Source organism: Mauremys mutica, chromosome 3 (genome assembly GCF_020497125.1).
Source record: "Mauremys mutica isolate MM-2020 ecotype Southern chromosome 3, ASM2049712v1, whole genome shotgun sequence".
NCBI classification, from domain to species: Eukaryota; Metazoa; Chordata; order Testudines; family Geoemydidae; genus Mauremys; species Mauremys mutica.
Genome location: NC_059074.1, coordinates 198,219,420 through 198,243,187, shown reverse-complemented (window position 1 = coordinate 198,243,187; position 23,768 = coordinate 198,219,420). Strand labels below are relative to the sequence as shown.

At 35.3% G+C, this 23,768-nt stretch overlaps 2 protein-coding genes across 5 annotated transcripts in view; one reads left to right on the top strand and one right to left on the bottom strand.

The window, feature by feature from the left end:
- Window positions 1-23,768, top strand: part of MACROD2 (mono-ADP ribosylhydrolase 2) — a 1,343,640-nt gene that overhangs the window by 229,971 nt on the left and 1,089,901 nt on the right. The window lies entirely within an intron of this gene.
- On the bottom strand, window positions 5,016-22,115 carry FLRT3 (fibronectin leucine rich transmembrane protein 3). 2 transcript variants are annotated; one of them, XM_045009261.1, is made up of 4 exons: window positions 22,042-22,115; window positions 19,053-19,225; window positions 10,287-11,066; window positions 5,016-8,888 (listed from the first exon to the last, which is right to left on the bottom strand). In XM_045009261.1, the coding sequence occupies exon 4, from the start codon at window positions 8,834-8,836 to the stop codon at window positions 6,887-6,889; it is 1,950 nt and encodes a 649-aa protein (XP_044865196.1). In that variant the 5' UTR covers window positions 8,837-8,888; window positions 10,287-11,066; window positions 19,053-19,225; window positions 22,042-22,115; the 3' UTR covers window positions 5,016-6,886. The 2 variants fall into 2 exon arrangements, with proteins under 2 accessions (XP_044865196.1, XP_044865197.1); XM_045009262.1 differs by lacking the exon at window positions 22,042-22,115 and having other exon boundaries at window positions 19,053-19,239.

Genomic DNA, 23,768 nt, shown 5'->3' with positions numbered 1-23,768 from the left:
AAAGAAAACATGAGTTGTCATTTAGCTCTAAGCTTTTTTTGTAGTCGTTCTCTTTTGTATAATAAAGAAACCACATAAAATTTTGTAACTATTTTTCTCTTTAGTAATAGTTGTGTTTAATGGAACATATTTATTCCTCTGCAGATAATCCCATTTAAACCATATTTTGTCCTGGCCCTCTGCACAGAGTTGAATCTTGCCCCGTATGATTGCTTTGAACTAGTGAGGTCTTAATTGGTCTTAGCAAGAAGCTTCTCTTTTTAGTGCTTGTTTGTTTGTTAGCATTCTTCTTATTGAGCAAGGTTGTAGGTTTATATTTCACAAAAGCCTCATATTACTGTAATATAGCATGAGGAGGATCCTGTGCTTTTATTCCGTTATACTATCAGTCTAAGAAAACATAAAGGGACTGTAAAAGAGTGGTTCTGTGAATTAACACATTCGTATTTTACTGCCGAGGATCTTAGCTGAAACACATTTCAGGTGTAGTTTACAACGGATATTTGCTTATGACATGAAATCTGCATGCTTTGGGACCAGGCAATTCATGTATCAGGAAAGACTTGGTACTGCAAGATCAGTGATATTACCAGATGGGATTATGATACATGAGCAAGATCATATACTTACCGGTGCAGTGCAAGACCACCATAGTTTACCAAGCTTCAATTATCCTGAGCTCTTTAGAAAAGAGAGACAGAGTAGCATGGATTATTTCTTTGCTTTGACAAAGAGTTGGTAAGTTTCAGCTCACAACTGACCATCATAAGAACTGCCAAAGCAGAACAGAACAATTGCCCATCTTTTTACATCAATTTTGTTGAAGTGTTTTGTTTCAGTACATGTTAGAAGTAGTACTTATTCTGTAAATTTACACTACATTAATGTAAGCAGTTCTGTGTAACCTGATGTCCTATCTCAAATGCTAGCTAAATGCATGCAGTACTTTTTGTGATCTAACTACAACTTGTGCATTTAGCTGAGATCCACATCCTCACTTTGTTTCTTATCCATATTTGGGGGGAAACATGATTTGAGGAATTGAGCTAATAAAAATATGTATACTTATCTTTAATCTCAAGTGTGCATTTGTTAAAGTGACTGTAAGATTGTAGGTCTAAAATTTGATATACTGGGACGTAGTTATAATATTGGATTGCACTGCTTGTGTACTTAGTTAAAACAAAATGGCTGCTATTCTAACTGCAGAGACATGTAATAAATTAAAAAATAAAAGTTTCTGTAGAAACAAAGTTTTGTAGAAACAATGTAGGAATTTCCATCAGGATCAGATCAGAAATCTAGTCCAGTGGTTCTCAAACTAGGGCCAACGGTTGTTCAGGGAAAGCCCCTGGCGGGTCGGGCCAGTTTGTTTACCTGCTGTGTCTGCAGGTTCAGCCGATCGCAGCTCCCATTGGCCTGGAGCGGTGAACTGCGGCCACTGGGAGCTGCGATCGGCCGAACCTGCGGACATGGCAGGTAAACAAACGGGCCCGGCTCGCCAGGGGCTTTCCCTGAACAAGCGGCGGCCCTAGTCTGAGAACCACTGGACTAGTCTCTTTGATGTAGCATCCTCTCTCTGATAGTGGCCAAAGCCAGTTGCTTCCAAAGAAAGAAACTTTGCAGTAGGTAGTTGTGGGATAATTTTATCTCCAGGGAAAGTTTCCTCTTCATCTTAAATAGAGGTAGGCTTGTGCCCTGCAGTTTTTGTTGTTCTTCTGCTCTCTGCTTAGGAGTAGTTAAACAAAGATTATTTCCAGGGTGGTGATGAATCAACGGATGATATGAGTGCCCAAAGACATTTTGAGATAAGGTTGAGTTTTTCATTTAAGTATAAAATATCCAGGACAATTTTAGCACCATTCCAAATACAGAAAGCAAGTCTGAAATTGATAAATCAAGAAAGACCATATTGTCATAGAGAAACAAATGTTTATGTCCAACTTTGGTCACAGTAAATATACAAAACCGGCTCCTTCTTACTTAGCAATTAAACTCGATGTGTGTATTCAGGGTCACGTCTTCTTTACCTGAATAACAAAATTAGGTTTTATTCCTTTTGTTCCTGCTAGTACTAAGTTGCCTGTACAGCAATGGCAGAATCCGTTCTAACTAGTGCATTACCAATAGAATTGTTTACTGTGTTCTAAACACAGAATATTTTGCTGCTGGTCATGTTAAAGCCAGAAGAAACCCAACAGTTTTAAGATTTCAGGTTGAGATTGCAGTGTTGTTAGCTAGTAAGAAACACTATGTAAGTGAAGCTAATTAGTTTTGGAAGTCATTGAGACCAAATGAATATGGTTCCTACCATGCCAGTGATCCAGAGTTAATGTTCCTGGTTAAAACAACATCATAGGCATTTAGGAATAGTATTATAGACAGTAGAAGGTTAAAATTTATTTCTATAGAGAAATAAAATGATATAAATGTTAATTAGCATAGGACCAAATCCTGTGGGATCCCACTGGAAAAACATCTATGAGATGAAGATTCTCTGATTACAATTACATTTTCAAACCTATTAGCTAGTTTTTAATCCATTTAATGTGTACCATGTTAATTTTATATTATACTAGTTTTTTAATCAAATGTACCGGGTCATCTTCATCAACCAAATTTGCAATCTATCAAAAAAAATATTGGGTTAGTTTGGCAGGATTTGTTTTCCATAAAAACAAATTATTATTTGTTGATTATTAATAGAGTCCTGTATCAGTCACTCCATTATCTTTCTTGGAATTAACATCAGGCTGACAGGACTTAATTACTCAGGTCACCCCATTTACCCATTTTTAAAAATGGTACATTAGCTTTCTTTCAGTCCTCTGGAACTTCCCCAGTGCTCCAAGACTTATTGAAAATCAACATTAATGGTCCAGATAGCTCTTCAGCCAGATCTTTTAAAACTTGTGCAGGCAAGTTATGTGGATCCGCTGACTTTAAAATGTCTAACTTTGTTAGCTTCTGTTTATCATGCTCCAGAGATACTAGTGCAGTGGAAAGAGTGTTACATCATCATCTGGTGAGACTATATCATCAGTTTTTTTCCCCAATACAAAACAGAAATATTTATGTACTTTTGCCTTCTCTGAATTATTCTGCAGTGTGTCAGAGATAGCTGAGTATACAGGTGTAGCGGTCTGTAAAAAAGTATATTTTTGAGTTGTTTAAGCGTGTCTGGGAGATGGAATATAAATTTTAGAATAAAGCATAGTAATTGAAGTTAGTGCATTTTAAAATCAATCTCAGTATTGCCAAGTGAACAACACTTTAATATATAGCATATTCAAAAGAGTGAATTTTTCACCATTGCTTCCTAGCTGCACACACATTGATGTAAATCCAGACACTCTACATTGTCTTCTGTCGAGAGCAGAATTTGCCCCATGAAATTTATATACCATGGGCCAACTCACGTATTAATGAGTTACATGCACATTGTCCTCTTCCCATATGGCAGCTTTCTATATTCCTTCTCCTGGACCCATCAGTGGAATCATTAGCAGAGTCTTGGGATCTGGATGTGTGGGTAAGGTAGAGGGGGATAGTGCAAGGTACCTGCGGACAAATTTAGCCTGCAGTTATATTTAACTGTTCTGTGGCACCTACCTCAAGCTGTGTTCTCTTTACCACAACATCAGTAGCCTGCAAAGTCCCTGAAATCAATTGGAGTTTTGCTATTAGGGACCTGGGGTAATGGCAGAAAGACACACGACCTTTGTACCAATGATTCTGAACTCCATTGGGTCTCAGAGAATCAGGGATTCTGCAGGACACATAATAAATATTTTTTTTCCATAAAGGAACAAGCCCTCACTATTCATTGAAAAATGGAGGGAACTCCTCAACAGGGAAACCTTCAGAATTTTCTGTACCGACTTGTTTGTGGAGGGGAGGGAATGGGTGTTGTACAAAGGCATAGCCTGGCCCTATATATCTGCAGTCTCAGACTTCAGTTTTCTAGATTTGAGCTTATGTGGCAATAAATAGTTTGTTTAGCATAGTATATAGAAATCAGGAAATAACTGGTTAGTGTGATATGCCCTTTTGTGGTATTAGTTTGTGACCAAATTGAAACAATAAGTTCTTCCGGAAGGGAAGGCAATGTGATTCTAGTGATCATCATGGTGAAGCACAGTGGTTCTCCTTCTTCACTGCTGAAAAGGAAGTGGAGAACTCCCAGTGGTGTGAAGGCACTGTGAGGCTGACAGATTGAGGAGATGTATACCAGGCTACAACTTGAAATCAAGATGAAAGGAAATACTGTAACGCATTTTATTGTAAGCCTTAAGTGTGTCTGAAAAGTTAGAAGGGTGGAGTTGGCTGGGAGGAGGGATAGATTTGTCTATTGAACCAATCAAACCTTACCTTCATTGTAATTTTTTTGGCTTCTTCCAGCCATTGTTAGGGGAAAATCTGTATAAGTTTTAAGGCTTCTGGACAAATGGTCAACCAGTGGGAGTGTAAGAGAGAGAAATATGTTACTTCTGGAAATTGATCAATTTGCAAGCATAACACATCTGTAGAGGTGGGCCTCTTACTCCAGACTGGGTTTCAGTAACAAAAACAGAAGTCACATTTTTATCAATTGAGCATTGTATTGCATTCCATGTGCGCTGTTGTTACAAAAACATTCTTAAAAGTGATGAATTTTACTTTCTGTGCATCCTTCCTCCCTGCAGAAATGCCATCCAAAAGATATATTTAGGCACTTGAATGTCTATTTTGAAAGTCTCTAAACTCATACTGTGCTTTACCTTGTATTGTTCTTCTACTCCATCTCTGTAGCTTCAGTTAATTAATGTCGAAATAATTTTTATAACTGAGTACATTCTTGTACTTGAGAGAGATAACAGACTAGGTCTTGCCTACCTTCTGTCATTAATATCATAGTTATTGAGTTAAGAGACAACCTGTTTTCAAAGTGATTAAAAAAAAATCCCAGCCAAACACTGCGGCACTCTGCTTGACAAAGAAGCAGTTGAAGTTCGTGACCTGGAAAGTAATTGCCTCGTATTGGATTTGTTACTAGTGCACAGCCTACATTTGTAATTCTTTAACTGCTTTTTTTGCACATCAGTTAGGAAAAGCAAAACACATTGTTCTGTACTTATTTTTACATTTTATTCAGCAATAAGACCAATGTTTTTCATACTTAAGTATGTATGAAAAAATTGTTACCAATTTATTTTTAAAAGCTGAATACACATAGCATTGGATCAAGGCACATACAAGACTGGCCAAAGGGCGTACAATGCACTTTGGTTTTCATTTGCAAAAATAAATGATTATGGCAACAAAAAAGAGTGGCGTGGGTTTAAAACATTAAATACTTCACAATTCAATAGGAATTGTGATCTTACAAATTTATTATTGTTTGTGGAAATTTGTGACAATAATGGGCAGTATTCCTGACTGTAGTGGAAGTATATTTAGGTTTGGAAGGATTAGGATTGGAAGGATTTGTATTTTATTGGTAAATGTCGTTAAATGTTGATTTGGCCGTACACAAACGGATGAAAAATATTGCCATTGATGATCATCAAAATTTACAGACAGGCAAAGTAAGAAAAATGCTGCTTGAGAACTTAATAGAATTTGATTTAAGGATATTGTACTCTGTATATTTAAATGTTTAAATCTGAATGTCTAAAGTCATTAAATAATTGTCTGACCCCTCGGCGCCCCCATTGTTTGACACACACCCTAAAATTTCCTGGAACCATGAAAATTTAAATGAATAAAAATCATAAAAATGCTTCGAATCCATAATTTTGCACAACTGTGAAAATTTAAATAGATATAAATTGAAAAAATGTTAAAAAATAAACTGATATTTTCTGTTGAAATTATAAAAAAAATCAAATTCTGCCAAGTCCTAAGTATATTTAATACACTTGTAGTCTGTGTTTTTTTATATGCTTTAGAAGTAAGAACTTTATTTCCATATTTAGCAATTGTACAATTAACCATTTACCATCATGTCTCAAAACTGGTTGAAGCCTTATTTTAGTCTTGTTCATAATGATATGTTTTCTAATGTGTGGAACTATTAGCATATTTTCTGTTCAGGTGCAGGTACTAAAATTTCCCCCCAAATGCCTATAATCAGCTATCATCATGTTCTCCATAATATATAGACTTCCAGATTTTTGAGAAATAGAAATTAAATGTGCCCTTTGGTTTGTGGTGGTAGTGTATTCTTGGAGCCTTGTGAGGAGTTTCATTAACTGCCAAGTCTCAAACTTTCGCTTTCATGTCAACAGCTTCAGTTTCATGCAGATGACAAATTGGCTTATAAAAATTCATTTCACTGTTGTTAAAATGGATATATCCAGACAGCTGATATTGCCCATTACCACGCACATTTTTGTTTATTGAGTATTGTCGTGGCTTACAGAGTTAATAGACCCAACATTATAGTTTTAAGAATTTTTGCAACCGCTTTTTCATCTCCTCTGTCTGCCAGGTTTAATATTTTATTAATACCAAAGTGAAAAATGGCCTGTGCTTATACTTACAAGGATCTTAAATGAATGCAAAGTCCTGATTGTTCAACACAGCAAGAAAATTCACTTTCACAGTCAACAAGTCATCTTACTCAGTAGAACACAAAAGTTAAATGGGCTGTAACTTCAATATTAGCAAGGAAAATACAGTACAAATTACTAAAAAGTACTAAAATAGAGAATTGTGGTCAGGTATCCCCACTGCATTAATTGCAGGAGTAACCTGAAATTGGAAACTTTTAATAAAAAGTTCTTAAATATAAATTATATGGCAAATGTACAGTACATTGCTTTTTCAGTCTTTTAATCCAGTGTTTTGCAGTAGAACATCAACCTTTATAGTCACTCTTTCCTGTCCATTATTTCCTTCAGTATCATGAATGTGAATGATCTGAATCTGGTATACCACTGTCTCTGTAGCTTCTGTTACTGCTGCTTTCACTGTGGTTGTTTTTATACAGATTGATTCCATTAGGTGGGAATATGGTATGTATTACAAACTCCTCCTTGGACACTTGGTCATTATTTATTGGTATCATCTGAAAAGAAGTCTCCCTGATTTCTAGGATGGAGTTGTCCTTCTTAGTTCCAGCTTCAGCATAATCATCTTTTCTCCTCCGTCCTTTGCTGTATGCACAGTTCCTTGAAAACAAGGATCCATTTCTGTGGACATACCAGCACACTAACGCAAGCAGTGCTATAGCTACTAGTGCCACCACACCACCTATGATGGCAGCCAAAGGTAAATTAGAATTTTTGTAAGGTTCTTTCTCTTGCTCTCGGTTTAGGGTTGTTGTAGGATTGTACATTTTAAGAGGCGCTGTTTCAGTCTCTATACAAACAGGGGTTTCATCAGACAGATAGATGTTGCTGGTTTCCATGGGAACCATACATACACGGTATGGTGACTCTGGCTCAAGGGCTGTAAGTAGGTAGTCACTCCTATCTCCTGTAACTATTGTTTCAGTTATAGATCCAAAGGCAGGGCTGTGACCCATTTTTAGCCAGCTCAGTCTTAAAGCAGTCATTGGTAGTGCAACTTTCCAAGAAATATGAATGCTCTCGGTGCTTACAGATTTCACAATGATTGTAATGATTTTCCGTACTGGACTTGCTGTGGTTCTATAGTTTCTGTTCAGATGGGGAGTCTTTATGTCTGACTGTTTGGTCACAGAAACTGGCCAGTGCCCTTGGGCAGGGTATAAGGTGTTTGGTATTGCAGTAGTAATTTGGATGGTGCTTACAGTATTATCATCCTTACAATCAAATAGCTCTGTGCTGAGGTCCTTGATAGCCATTCCACGCACTTTCTCTGGTGCTTGACACATTAGTCCACGTACGTTAACTTTTAAAGGCAATGATTGAAGCCAGTCACGGACCCATTTCATTTTGCATCCACAGTACCATGGATTGTTACGAAGAAACAATTGAGTTATGTTGTCCAGGTCATCAAAGATACTCTGAGGTAAATTGCTTAGATTGTTATTGGACATATCTAGTCGATACAACTGCCTTAGGTCAGAGAAAGCATTAGGTGGTACACGATTTATATGATTTTCTTGAAGATAAAGCTTTCTTAGGTTTGTGCCTGGCAAATTTATGGGAGCAGCTGTAAGGGAATTGCGGATCAATGACAGTTCTGTTAGATTGACTAGATTTATGAAGACTTTGTCTCCTAATCCGTGATTGTTTAAAAGATTTCCATCTAAAACAAGACGTTTTAGATTTGTAAGATCTTGAAGGGACACCTCTGAAATTGTGGAAATACGATTATCATCCAAGCGTAGCTCTTCTATCGTTTTAGGCAAACCCCAGGGAATGGTGCTAAGGTGATTTCGAGAGAGAAAAAGTAGTCTGAGATAGATGTTGTCCCGGAAAGCTCCATCTTCAATACTAACAGCAGAAACTGAATTATCATCCAAATGCAATTCTTCCAGATAAGGAATTTGTGAAAGTGAATCATAAGTAATGGTCCTTATATTATTTTCCTGCAAATGCAGTTCTTTAACATACTTAGGGAGATTGGTAGGGAATTCATCTAAACTGTTGTGATACAAATATATTCTCTCTACCCTAAGCAAGTTTTTCAGGTCTGAAGGAATCCCAGCATTATTTATTTGATTGTTCTGAAGGTAGAGGGTGGTAGCATCCTGTGGAATTCCTGTAGGAATTGATGTCAATTCACGATCATTACAATAAATGAAACCTGCATCACAGCGACACACCGATGGGCATGATTTGGCACTGACAGAATGAGGTGCCATTTTAAGCAACAGCCCTATCTTAGTCCAAATTAGGAAGATATTCCAAGTTACACTGATCATGGTCAGGAACAATGAGATTTGTACACAGTCTAGTTTTCTGGTCTTCAACAACCTGGAAAAAAGAACAATATTATCCAGATTACTAGTCAAGGAACTGCAATGAAAAAACCACTTTCAAATTACAGAAGACATCTGAAATGTGTGTTGTATTGTGAACTTTGAGTTTTAGCTGAACTGAAGAACAGTTTACTTTCATTTCTTACACTAATTGTGTTTAGTTTGGTTTATAGGTTTAGTATTATACAGTAACTGGAATATAACCCAACTATGTTTGACTTGTACATTACCTTCTAACAAATACTACACATTCTATGTGTAAAGAAAAGAGGTAGTTTCTTCTCAGATAACTTCATTCCCATCTAAGTATTTATTCATCTTGGAAGCTCACTTCAAGACAAAATCTTGTCTAAATTTTACATTCAGTTCCTGAAAACCATCTAATAACTTTTATTAGATCAGTTGGGCGATATATATAGGTCCCTTAGGGCAGGTCTACGCTACGGGGGAAAGTCGACCTAAGCTACGCAATTTGAGTTACGTTAGTAGCATAACTCATTGATGTAGCTTAGATCTACTTACTGCGGGGTCCACACTACGCTATGTCGATGAGAGACACTCTCCCGTTGACTCCCCTTATTCTTCTCATTCCGGTGGAGTACCAGAGTCGACAGGAGAGTGATCTGCGGTCAATTTGGCGGGTCTTCACTAAATTGGCCCCCAGTAGATCGATCTCCACGGTGTCAATCCACTGGTAAGTGGAAACAAGCCGTTAGAGAATAACAAAACCCTTCCTAAATACCAGTTCCAAAAGTTCTGAAGAGTCCTAAATTACCTTTTAAATAATTAGTGTGTGAACAAAAGAGCAGTGACCAAATACAGCCTCCTCAGTCTTTGATCTGCCTCATGTTGTAATCAATCATGTTATTGCCCTTGATATGTAAAAAAAAAAAAAAAAAAAAAGTAATGTTCAAAAGTGTGAGACCCAAGGAGCTGGTATGTAGCTTGGGAGTGGTTTACATAACCGCTAGGACTACACTTTTCCAGATGATTGGATGGAATATTTCATTACATGCTTAATTTAGTGTTTAAATATTTGTCATTCTCAAAAGTCTCCTAACTAAGCAGTATGCTAATAAGCGACTATTTGACAGGTTTACTGACATTTTCACATTTTATTAATTCAGAGTGTGCAGTGTAGACGCTATACATGAACTGTTGGGATTAGAACTAGATTCTGGTAATATTTGTTTGTACATTCTACTCAAGCAATTAATATTTTTATAAATTCTAGGACAACATAATTCAGTTATCATTGTAATTAGGATGCTGAAAATTTCTAACATCACCTATGCATTATATGATGTCATGATCTCCTCTCTTGCAGATTTATTTATTAATGGCATTTTATTCTCTCAAACTAAAGAAATCCCCACATTATTATTGATCTTACCTTATTTAAAAGGATGAGTAAACTTTCTGCTTGCAGAAATCCAATAAACATAAATTTTTTACTGAGGAGAATGACTTCTGGAGTCTTATGGTTTATTCCATGCAGCTAGTCTTCCTTGACTGTGTTTACTCAAGTGATTGTTGTTGGTAGTAAATGCTTTATGACTAGTTCCACCGTATTCAGTGAACATTCCAACAAAGGTTTATCATGGTACATAAGCACACCAGGTTGTGGAGAAGAAAAGCTTCAACTTCCTGTCACGATGCAGGAATGAGACTTCTATTTTGTTCTTCAAACAAAGTCTGTGCATGAAGAGTCTCTTTTGTTTTGTGTAAGCCCTTATCAGAAATTGATTTCCTTGTATTTCTTACAAACTCTTCTGTATAGCATAGTAGTCAAAGCTAGTAACTTCAGCTCCACATGATGGAAATCATTCATTATGCTGCAACTTGAATGATGATAGCCTCTTCAGAAGGTCCAAGTTAAAAAAAAAGGAGGTTCTGTCCCAAATTATCCAAGTATAAACTTTGTACAGTAGCTACATTCTGATAAATCCATACCTGCTGTGAAAGAACTGCTTCCAACTTTCACTTCTGAACACTTGCTCAAAATTTCCAATGCAGAAAATATTTCCTCGTGCTCTATAACCATATGAGTTATTTTACAATAGATTGTTTTTCTTTAATTCATTTAATATTCTTCTGAAGAAACAGGAACATGCTAATTCCTTCTTTAAAAAAAACACTCCTCTTATAAAGTGTCCTTTAAGCTGTTAATTTCCTGTGAAAGTAAACAGATTTTAAATGAATAACAACAGTGGACACTTGCATACAAATAAATGCTGAACTGTTTTCTTTATACAATTTGAGCTACATTTATTATTTACATAACCAATATATCTTGTTACCTTAGTATGTTGGTAATTCAGCAAAATGGGTGGAATAGCTAACAGACATTCTGCTGTCTCATTTCACATTTATTGGGGGTTTTCTTTAGCTATTTTGTTATATTAGTCTCAGCATGATAGTAATTGAAATCAGCTTTAATCAACAGACTGTAGAGAAATCGTGACATGTATTCCATTTGATTACAAATAGAAGTCCAGTCTCATTGAACACTTTGCATGCTACTGCTGTCTTGGTTTTCATTCTTCCTAAACTGAGGGAACAGGTTAATCCTCTTCTTGGTTTTAAATATAAAATGTGAGAAATACTGTTGAGTAGTTACTGTATGACAGGTGGAAAGGCTGGGTCTATAAGTATTGTTAAAATTTTACCTCAGTAACAGATACAGTATTTTCAAATTGTGTGAATGCTTAGACTTCTGCATTATTTCATCCTACAAGGATGGAGAGATGTTCATGGTTGTGGTGTGAGTTATGTATAATATATATTAAAATATGCAATACTGTTAAAACTTTAAGCTATTTTATTACATTTGAAGTATCTTGCCATGAGGTAATTATTTAGCATCAGTGCTATGCTGTAATAATACAATTACGATGCTACTTTACTGCAGTTTCAAACATGCTGGGTGCTAGGGTGTAAGGAATTTTATATCTAAAGAAACAACGTTTGGTCTGGCTGTTCAGATTTCATGATGGAAGCATAATATCAGATTGTTTTAGACTGTATTTTTCTGCTGGAATCTTATCTCTACTGTGAAGGGTCAAGGGTCATCTGGTCAGATGCTTAAGAGTACATGGACTGTAAGTCCATGTAGAGAGAGTTAGTCTGAAATGGAAATACTTCACCCTGAAATTTAAGAAATAATAATGCTGTAACTGCAGTTTGCTTCTCCACTTAGTAATCACATAGATTCCAAAAAGCTGAGCATCTGCTTCAAAATTAAAATGTATGTAGAATAATGGCTGCTCAGGTCCCCATTTTAAGAAGCTGAGGGAAAGTAGAGCTGCTTCTAGTCTACCATAAAATATTAGATCCAATATCTGTGGCTGTTGTTTGCAGTATTGTTGTAACTGTGTTGGTCCCAGGATTTTAGAGAGACAAAGTGGGTGAGGTAATATCTTTTATTGGACCAACTTCTTCTGAAGAGCTCTGACTCTTTCACCGACAGAAGTTGGTCCAATAAAAGATATTAGATCACCTTGGGTCTCTAAATGTGCCTCACCCACCTTGTCTCTCTAAATGTGGCTATTGTTAGAATAACAGTTAGAAATGTTTTTATTTTTTAACTTAATGCAGTACGTTAAATAAAATATTAATAGGTGGGTACATTTTGGAAAAATAAAATATAGAATTGCTTATGTTTCTTATGGCATTACTAACTTGTATTGCATGTTGTTTTGTAAACTGGAAAATAAATATGAAAAATCCCAAAGAATCTTTCAGCTCAAATGATGCCTGTAAATGTTTTGTTTTATATAGCTTCTGTGGCTTGTATTCCTAAATTTGTAATATAGTTAATTGTCTAATCGATATAAAAATGAAATTCCCCTGGCTCTCACATGATATGGTGAGGAAAAGTAGTTTTAAAAAAGGGTGGCATATACTGGAAGGCGGGAGGGGCGGGCAGAGAAAGGAATAAAAGCTTGTTTTAAAGTGCTTTTAAAGTCTGTACTAATTGAAACTCTTAATAAAAGATAGCAGATAATTGCTTTTAATTAGAACTTTTAATGGTAAATATAGTGCTAAGGTAAAATTTAAACTGTGAAAATGTGTATCAATTAGTTTCTAAACATTTACTCCTGAGAAAGAGAGGGGAAAAAAGTTCCAAATTGTGTGGAGAAAGACGATAAATGTATTTGTTTTACCTTTTCAAATTCTAAACTGTTTCCTCTTTGCTCCATTTGACATGCAAACGCTCGTTTATTGCCTCTATTGTACTACTGGCAATGTAGGATTAAACTGAAAACCCTAAAGCTCATTAAGTTCCTGGAATTCTTTATCCCTTCTCTGGAAATTACATCAAAACAAAAGAGAGGGAAAAATACAGGTCTCTTTGGAGAAAAAGACACTGTTTCAAATATGTGGATTAAGTTTATACCCCCCTCCTCCCTTTACTTAAACTGAGAACAGTTTTCTTCAGGATTTGATTGTGTTTGATATCTTGCATTTCCCTTTTACATCTGAAGCTATAGCTGAAAACAGTGTTTTTGCATATCAAAGGCTGCAGTGATCTGTCTACATAGAAGAGGGGAATCCTGCTGCCATGCTCAGACTTCTCTCTTCTTGAGCTGTCTCTACATATTCCCTGACATCAAGTCATTGTAGCCTGGGCTGCAGGATTAAAAGAAAAATGACCCCCACTGGTACAGACACAGTGGCCAGGTTTCCACAACATCAAATTGGGAGGTTTCATGGGCCCATGGTTTTGAAAGAAGCTATTAATTTTGGGGGGTTGGGAGGGGGAACCCTTAAGAGAAAAGAGGGAAAGTTTAAAATATAAGCTTTATAAATATTTTTTTCTTAATGCATAAATCATTCTCTGGTAACAAAAGTAATCTATCTGAACAATTATGAATAGAAGTTTTAAGTACACTTAGTACTAAACTGATTTTTTTCATGGCCCTTGCTAAGATAGCAAACTTTCTCTTTTATTGAGACACTATTATCTGTGCATATGTAATACAGCTATTGATAACGTATGAGAAGCCTTCCGTGTACTTATTCCAACAATGAAGCTTCACTGGGGCAAACAAATTGCTCAGAGATCTCATTTTAAAATATTCAAAGTAACTTGCATTATATAAAGAAAATGTCTTGTGTCACGACACTTTTATCTATGAAAGGGAAACATCAAACTTGAAGTCTGTATTATAAATAGGTGCACTTTTTTCTGTAGTCAGGCAAAAAGATTAAAGGTGTATTAAAATGATGCTGGAACATTGTCAAATGCTAACTTTAAAAAAAAACAACACAAAACTTTCTTCCAAACTTTGCTAAAAGTTGCATAAAATCTAGAATTGTTTTATTTCCTGTTAAGCTTGACTTCAATTTAGGCTGCCAAATGCTCCCCCACCCCCATTTTTTAATTTTATTTTAACCCTGTACCATGAAAGCCTATGATTTATTTTCCCTCTAATATCTAAAACAATAGTTTGATAATTTGATAAGCAGTATTTTTAGGCTATAAATGTAACCAGAATGACAAGACATATAGAATTAACTCAGCTTTTGAGTACAAATTTGATAGTTCAAAACATTTAAATTTCACAGTATCATTTCATTTACTTTATATTGCACTATTCTAAATAAATGTAATTTGAAATGGATGGGTAGCAAAAGAAAAAATGTGTTTAATGTAACTTGTTTTTTATTTGTAAAAGTAATTGAGTTGTCCATTGTATATGTGTCCAATTTAGAAACTTGGGTTAAATAACTAGTTTACAAAGGCCTTACTTGCTCTTAAAAAGCTTGAAAAAGTTTTTTAAAAGTGCACATAATACTCAACTGTATATAAAACAAAGTGTAGGCATTGTTTTCTTGAATGTTCTACTCAGACTTAGTTAATAGCGACAGCAAAATGCTTTCTAAGCACCCTGTCTAGTAATTGAAATTTCCAGGATCATCATATTTCAGGAAGGTGCCCCATTCTTTTGTTTAATGCTAGGGAAGCAGAAGGACCTCTAACTATTCTCATGAGGGCCAAAGAATTTAAGGTTTTGCTGAAGTGCAAGTGTGATTTTAGTTTGAGTTCTGTCTTTTCCCGTTGAATAAGGTTTTTCTTTGGCTTATGGAAAATCAATTTTAAATGCTCAAAAGTATTTATTCTCTCTCCCCTCCCCCGCACCTTCCCCAAGGCTGATAGTGAATGAACCTGAGACTGCTTCATGTACTTCTGTTTGTAAAACTAAATCAGGTTTCTTTAAAACAAAAATTAAATTTCATGGAGAGTATATTAGCTTTAACTTGACTGGAAATGGATAATGATTATAAGGATTACTTTCTGCCTCTTTTGCATGGCATAAAATAGTAGCAAAATCAGTATTCATTGGAGTGGATGAAAAGTGGCATAAGAAATATTTGTTTTCAGTTAATATTTTCTGATTTTTTTTGTGGCTAGTATTTTTGCTACTATTGACTTAAATCAGAAATGCAAATTTGCTGCTGTTAGCTTGAAAAGTGCAGAGTTCAGTAGAAGTGTACTTATTTGAAATAAAATTATCTGCTTTACTTCTACAGCTTTGATTTGGTAAATTTGAAAACAGAAATAAAATAGCACTCAGGAGGGGTGGGAGTTGTACTCTCTGGGCTTAACCTAATATGCCTTCTAGGTTTTCTTTTCAAAGTTGCTGCTAAGGTAACTTGTCCACATCTGAAGTGAAAGAAGAGAGAACAAATGCTGTCATTGTCTCCCAGTAAAACCAATTTTTTCCCTTGTTAAATTTAAGTGGAATACTATCTGGAAGGGTTTTAACAAATGCCTGGCACTGAAGTTGAGGGATAACAAGAGGCTATGTATATACTAAATACTGTTTAGCTGATAGATAAGCGTCAATGTTTTGTTTCTTTCTCACTTAGGAATAGTTGTTGATCGTCTTAGTTGTTTGGTTTGGTAGCTATTGACTGATTAAAGTGCTCTCCAATATATAAAATGAACTTGGTGAAAATGTTCAAGTAATTATGTGATCAGATTTATCAGCCTTTAATGAAGGGGGCATGGTTTGTGATACATAATGTCTTCTTTACTAAAAGCGTAATTCAGGATACCAGTCTACTGTGATCATTTCAGCTACTTATCAAAATAAATGTACATGCTTGCTGTATTAATGTTGCTCAGGCAGTCTTGAAAATGATATCTGCAGTCTTCTGTTGTGAAGGAGTTATTGAGTAAAAACTTCAGAAATATTAGCTATTAACATAAATGTGTCCCGCTAGAAAGTGAAAAAGATGTCGATCTACCAGTTGAAGGCATTACAAATTGTTGTAATGAAAATGTGTGCAAACTGTAATACAACAATAATTTAGTTGGGTAGACATCACTGCCTTAAATCATCAGTTTCAACTAAAACAGTTCATTGCAAAGATATTATAAAAAATAAATGAATCAGGGAGACATCTTTATTTGTTCTTGCTGTAAAAAGAACACATTGTTTTTCTGAAGATTAAGGCTTGCTGTGAGTTTACTACAGAGTTTTTGCCCACTGGGGGGTGGTACACACTACAAAAAGTCTGCTTTTAAGAGCCACAAGTCAGATGTTTTTTGCTGCTGTCCAGTTTTCTCTGCTTTAATTACAACAAAGCCTCCTGTTGAGAAAAACAGTGGAGGCCTCCAAGGGAAAAAAAATCAGTCTTTGAAAGATTTTACTGAACTTTACTTCCCATGTTGATTTAATTAACCGTGGTGTTTTATCTGGTCATTCTCAGAGAGAATGTTAGTAGAACTAAATAGTATGAATTTAAGAAAATTCAAGAGATCAATTTAATATTTTATAAATGGGGCCTGTGGCCAGGGGTGATCACAGTTCCTGGGGAAGGGTACGTCACAGAATAGAGGGAAAATATGCCTGTTAGAAGTAGAATAAAATTTTGAGGAAAAACTGAAATCCTCAATAATGGAATTAACACAATTGCTATATAGAACCAACTATCTATATTTTCAGCTAATTGGCTTTTTATAAACCAGGACTGTATGGTAGCTAGAAACTTCTGAATCTGAAATAGTTTAAACAAAGGTGAGGGCTTTTGAACTAAAGCGTGGTGAAAGGTTTTTGGAAGAAATTAAATTAACCTTAAATTTTTCAGGTTGAGGGGAAAAAACAAATGAAAAAAATTCACCTACCAAGTGAGTCAGTTAGGACGTGACATATATTGACAAGAAAAATACATACGGATCATTGTTTTTTAAAGCAATTTTTTTCTCTTTACTTAAATTGATGTTTGCATTTTTCATCTTGCCACAAAGAAAGGTTCATTAATACTCCATATCCTCAGGCAGTAGATGGCGAGCCTAACTGGAATTTCTATCTGTTTGGGCAGTATAGTCTAGCAAAGAAAATGGGGCTAAAGATAATTAATAGCTTATTAAAGCCAGACAGCTGCAAAATTTTAACCATTTTTTTAAACATGATCTCATTTAATCACTGAGAATTTATGGTAGAAAAGGAATATCCACATTTGTTTTATTTCCAAGAGATAATTAGGGAACAGACCTTGCATCTTGAAATCAGTGTGACAATTTCTTTGTAAGAGCAACTTGAATTGTGGAATGATTCTGCATTTTACTAGTATTGATGTATAGAAAGTGTTTAATAGTACATTGTGAACTGACCAGAATTAATGCCTTAAAAAAAGGGAGAGAAGTGACTTTTATGTTCGAACCAAATTAGTAATCTATGACTAACAATACCCTTCATTAATTAGTTAATTATATGCATTCATTGTCACTGTAATACATTTGTAACACTCTAGCAACTTTGCCTTGATGTGTCAGAGATGTGCTCAATCAAATTATTTGCCGTCAGAGAGTAAAAGTCTAATTTAAATAAAATATCTAAAATACAAAGAGCATCCTCTTTCCACAGCTTGTTTGGTTTTTGCCAATGCTTTATTGACTTAAGTCTTAGAGTAATGCTAGCTGAATCAGAAAAATATATTTGGATGATAAAATCTCCTCCGGAGGTTAAAACAACTTGCTTCTATGTAATAGCATATATTATGCACTCTTGGAAAAATGGCAAGTAAAATTAGTAACTTACTGAGTAACATGGGAAAACATAGAGCAAAGTTTATTAAAACTAGACATATCGGGTCCATAGAAAGGAGTATCAGGCAACTCTCATTTTTCCTTTCTTTTTGTTTTTAATGTGGTTTCTAAGAAAATTAGGGCCTGTTGCATTCTTTCTTAACATGCATGCAACCATTTTGTTCAACACATAGCCCCACTGGGGATTTTATGTGATGTATGCAACATTTTGTTTTTTAACTGAAAAAATACTTTTTCACATTGTGAATACATACAGTCATGGAGAAAAACTGTTTTAAAATGAATGGCTAAATTGCATACAGTGTAACACCAGAAGGATTTTTTAAAATTACTGAATATAGCAATCTGGTCCCTTTGCACTGCCCTAAAGCTTAGCTTTGTTAGTCTGTTTCACTAGATTTATTGAATTACTATGCAGGTCACATACAACATTTGTCTAAGCAATGAAATTTGGCATTATATTGGGGAAGGAATATATTTTTAAACCATATCCTCTCTATACTGAATTAAACAGTTAAAACTCAAATATCTTGTTTCAGAATTACAGATGTGGGATAGTAATGCAGGCTTTAGAATCTAGGTGTAGCTGTTTGTTTATCCTTCACAAAAAAATTTAAGTATACAGAGGCAGATCTAGCTGTGAGCAAGATATTTGTTCCTTATGTACTGAATACTCATGTGCTGAAGGATCATTGATTTCCTTTCACAGCTGTAAAAACGACTATTAAGGATATCATACCACACATGCAGTACTGGCCAGGCTTGAAAATATGATTTTTTTTTATTTTAGTGAGGTATCTATAGTGTATTTTCTAGTATTTTGTTAGAGCAAAATAGTAGAGTCTTCAGCTTAGCAATGTTTGCAAAGATTGATGCTAGTATGCCGATTGAAACTTGATTGCTAAATATGAACCATGTTTTAAATAAACTTCTTATATTGGTACAGCACTGTTGAAGTGCATCATAACTTTGCATTTATCATCTTCATACTGATCTCTAATAGTAAAATTTTGCCTTGTTGCACGTGAAAAATTCCCAGTGGGCAAGTAAAATATAAAACTTTTGAGGAAATTAGGAGAAATCAATGAAAACGCTTACCTGCACGGTGAGAAAAAGAATTCCTATTTACAATGCAGCAACAGCCGTTATTCCACTTCGAATGGTTATGCGAAGTAATAAAAGCCCTTATTTCAGGTCCAGTAACAAAAAGCAAGAACAGCTAATAGCAGCTGTGGTGTGAGCTTATACTGTGTCAGATCACTTCTCCTACGCTGCAAAGGAGTGAGAGAAGGAAAGCATTCCAGTTACGTGCACACAGCCCACCTCAAAGTCTGAAGTTAAAGCTTCACCTAACAGTGGTTGAATAAAGAGCTGATGTCATAAATGGGCAGGTCTTATCTTGGCTCTTGTTTAGTGAGTATCTGGATAAGCAGAGGCACAAGGAATGTGCATTACTAACACTAGAGGGAGTAGAAGGCAACAACAGCACAGTCTGCCAAACCTGAAATCTTGGGCAGTACTATTAGGTTTGTAACCAACCTGATAAATACTAACACTTTTAAGATTTATTAAAGTCAAGTGCCTTTTAAAATTATCATGCCTGCAGAATATGATTTATAACAGTACAGAAAGAGTGGGTGAATCTCTTATTTTGGTAGATATGCCTTTTCAGAAGAAAATGGGAAACAACTGTTCTTACTCAATGGAAACAAATGTTACATTTGTAAATGAGATGTAATTACATAATGAAAGACAGCTACATCTTTGAGTCTAAATGAGTAAAAATAAAATAAAATGTCAACCTAATTTTTACGTAGTCAAATAACATAAACGTCCGAGAAACTGTTCAGTATTCAAGATCTGTAGCTTTAAAGTAAAACGTTTATGAATAATTTTTATTTCCCTTTTATAATCTGTTTCATTTTGTGACTAAAAAAATTACTAAAAATAGTACTGGAATCTCATTTGAGACATGACTTTTTTTTTACTTTGTGGAGAATGTATTGTAGATTTGGATTTGTAAAGAATCAGGGTGAGCTTTGAAATAGTTAATTGCTCAAAAACGGGTTTTGTATGTATTAACTAGTGTAAACAAATGCTATACTTCATGAAATAAGGTGAGGATCTCAGGAGGAAAGTCATTCCTATGTAGAAACAAATTGGATTTTTGACTGTGCTGGTTTCATTCAAAAACTATGGGCATGAAGTAATTCATTTGATGAACAATAAACAACTGCAGGGACCTTTGGGAGGTCATGTTGACATAGGAATCATAAGAGATTATTCATCTCTAGCTTTGAATAATGTTTCCTTAAAGGCATTAGTATTGCAAAGTCCATATTACATTAGTAAAGGCGTAATTGTTTTTCTTATTATCCTCTAAAACACCTATTTGAGATGCTTATTTTAGTTCTTAGGAAAGTCAGATGAGGACAAATAAGGCATTGTAAATATTCATATCTTTTTAATTCATTTATAAGTAACATCATTTAGAAAATAAATTTGCTTAATAATTTCTTCCTACATAGTTTCCTTTTACTAGTAGCTTATTAACTTGCACAAGTGCTATTTGATTTAGCATAGTTGACATTTTCCATTGTCTTTTTAAATTTCCCTCAAAATATTTGTTTCTTTGAGGTCAGTCAATTGCTGTCTCCCACAAGTATTTGATTATATTCTCTTCATTAGCTTCATTTAGTTTATCTTGTCTGTATGCTTGTTTGATAGAGCAGTTTGACCCTGGTATTCACCAGTAAGACTAGGTGATATCAAAGTAGAAGGCAAGCTCATGATAAGGGTTATGTTGACCTCAATTGTTCAATGATTGCACTTTTTGTGGCATCGGAGGACAGCAAGGCCAAGCTCCATTAAGTTTGCAAGGGATCTGGATTTCTTTAAGTCTAAGGCTTATGGAAACCACTAGGAACACAAGAAATTATCAACTTGGTACTTTAATTGCTTAAATAAGGTCTAACCGTAGAATTGAACTTTCTAGTTGTTTATTATTTTCCTGAAAAAAAGATGTCCATTTACTTCATGCTAATTTTTTTTAATCTTCAAAATTCACCTTTGGTAAACATGAACTTCCCATGTAAATATATTTTTCATTACCAATATTTGCTGTATCTGATTTTGATGTGGTTGAAACATCAAAATGGTACATGTTCCATTTTTCTCTAAATATGGGGGTGAGGGGAAGTCCTAATAGGAATGTTCTCAAGCTATTTTAAGGGAAGAAGAATTTTCTCCTACATTTCCTGAATTCCAGTCCTTATTTGAATATATTTAAAATTTGCTTTATTAAATATACAATGGATTATAACTTTATGAATAAAAACTTGACAGAGAAAAGAGTTGAGATAATTACATATTTAAAAATATTTTTAGACATTCATCTAGACAGTTGACCAATTTTTCTATAGGCAGATTTATTTGTTCAAAGTCAGCAAATTCCCCAACAAAATAACAAGTAAAAACTGTGTAATGCTAATTTTAACAGTTAATAAAATCTCTTCCTAGTGTGCTAAATGCATTGGGCTTTGCCCTTGGAAGAGCTACTTGTGGCCTCCTATGCTCATAAGTCATACTAAGGGTCATTGAACATATATATAACTTATATATATATGTGTTAACATGTACACCTCTATCTCGATATAACGCTGTCCTTGGGAAGCAAAAAATCTTACCGCGTTATAGGTGAAACCGTGTTATATTGAACTTGCTTTGATTCACTGGAGTGAGCAGCATCGCCACCACGAAGCACTCCTTTACCCCGTTATAGCCAAATTCGTGTTATATCGGGTGGCGTTATATCGAGGTAGCGGTGTATATATATGCAGGCATTGTATTGCAGCATGCCTCTGTTCAGTTGTCATGCAAAACAAGACTATTGAATATGGTAATTCAGGGTAGATTTTGAGTTCTGAGTATTCTAAAAGTGTTTCTTAAAACTCAGATTCCATTAAGATTAGGAAAGCATCTTTAAAACATGTTGTATTCCTAGCATCTCTGAAGTCTAGCTCAGTTTTATCAATCAACAGGTTATGGTGCATGTTACAGCACATCAATACTATATTTTAATACGTACCTTTGGGATGTTCATAAAAGATATGGAGTGCCCATTTTATCTTTTTAGCCTGTGAAGTCTGGCCAACTCTGGAATGTAGTAGTAGAAATTGGAGTAAATCTTCCTGAACAATTCCAAAGGGTATTTGAGAAATAATTAGAAATAATTTTACCAGCTCACAGCTGCCTAAGAATACTGAAACTTTTTTTAAAAAATGCTATAATTAACTTATTTTTATTACTATCTTTTTATTGAGACTCTTTAAATTTGTTATTTAAGAACACTTCAAATACTTTACACAGCAAACTTGTAGCTTAACAACTTGACTGTTCATTTTTAAAATGCAAAAATTGAAGACCTTGATCTGGAACTCTATTAATGGTAGTGGAGCCACTCATCTGAGGAAAAGGCGTATGCGTTGCAAATATATGAAAATTTAGAAGTGTAATGAGTTATAATTTAGTTTCTTTCTAAGTTAATAGTCTAAGATAGTAGGGAAAATAGTCTCTTAGCCTATACTTAATGTATAGAAATCCTTGTGACAGGAAGATTAGAAATTAAACCTTTTGGCAAATCTATAGGGAAATTACTTTTTGAAAGATGTGTGGCAATACTGTTAAGGTCCAAAAGTCTAGGAGGCTTTTGAGGCTAACATGTCATAAATTCAGAATACTCTATTATACACTGTTCATAACACATTATGTCACACAAGTGCATAGTTCATAACATATATGCATGTATTACATACATGGTTCTCCTATCTGTCATCCATCTTGATCTTTCTGAATTACCACCAAGTAAGGTATACTATCAAGTCAAAGTGATAACTGTGTATTTTTAGCATCCTACTTGTACTGATGGTGATTGCAGTTCCAGAAACTGCCCTTGACTAAAGGCTGATTTCAGCATTTTTTATGTGATTTCCTACACATTTTGCATTGGGAATGAAATAGTTATTCCAGAAGGACATGGTGGGCAAGGTAATATCTTGAATTGGACCAACTTCTGTTGGGGTGAGAGAGAAAGACAAGCTTTTGAAGTCCGTCCAATAAAAGATATTACCTCACCCATCTTGTCTCTCAAATATGCTGGGACCGACACGACTACAAACTACACTGCATACAATTCCAGAAAGAATTTTCCAGCAGGAGGAAACAGACACCCTGAAGACTGCAGGAGAAAACGGAATCATTTCATGTTTAGGAGCTTCCCACAAGTGGCACTCACTTGCTCAGTACTGCTCTCAGTGGCAGATTAGCTACTGGGACAACAGGGCCTGTGCACAGGGGCCCTGGCCAATAGGGGGCAGGGAAAGTCCCTGCACCCTAACAGAGCTCCTCGGCGGCAGTGCCGGGGGGGGGGGCGGGACTGCAGGCGGAAGGGGTGGGGAGAGGCTCCCACTTGCTCTGGCCCAGGGCCCCACAAACCCCTAATCCACCTTTTACTACTCTTTCAGAAACTCAGTGAACTGATGTGAAATGGGGTGTTAGTGGAGTTGAGCTTATTGAAAGATGTCCCTAATTAACAGATCAGCTTTAAAGGCAGCTTGGAGCAATTTCCAGAGTAGCTTGCCCCAATTTAAAACCGGGAATACGCTAATTTGTAGTGACACGGAAGGAAAGAAAAGCAACAGTTTAAGCTGCAATTTACCAGAAGAATGTCACAATGGTAATGAATAATATACGTAGGTATTGCTTCAGAAACAAAATTGTTTTGCAGTTTATAAGCCTATAATATGTTAAGTGAAT

Excerpts from the sequence above, each read along its gene's own strand:
- FLRT3 (XM_045009261.1), bottom strand. The coding sequence starts at position 8,836 with ATGATCAGTGTAACTTGGAATATCTTCCTAATTTGGACTAAGATAGGG.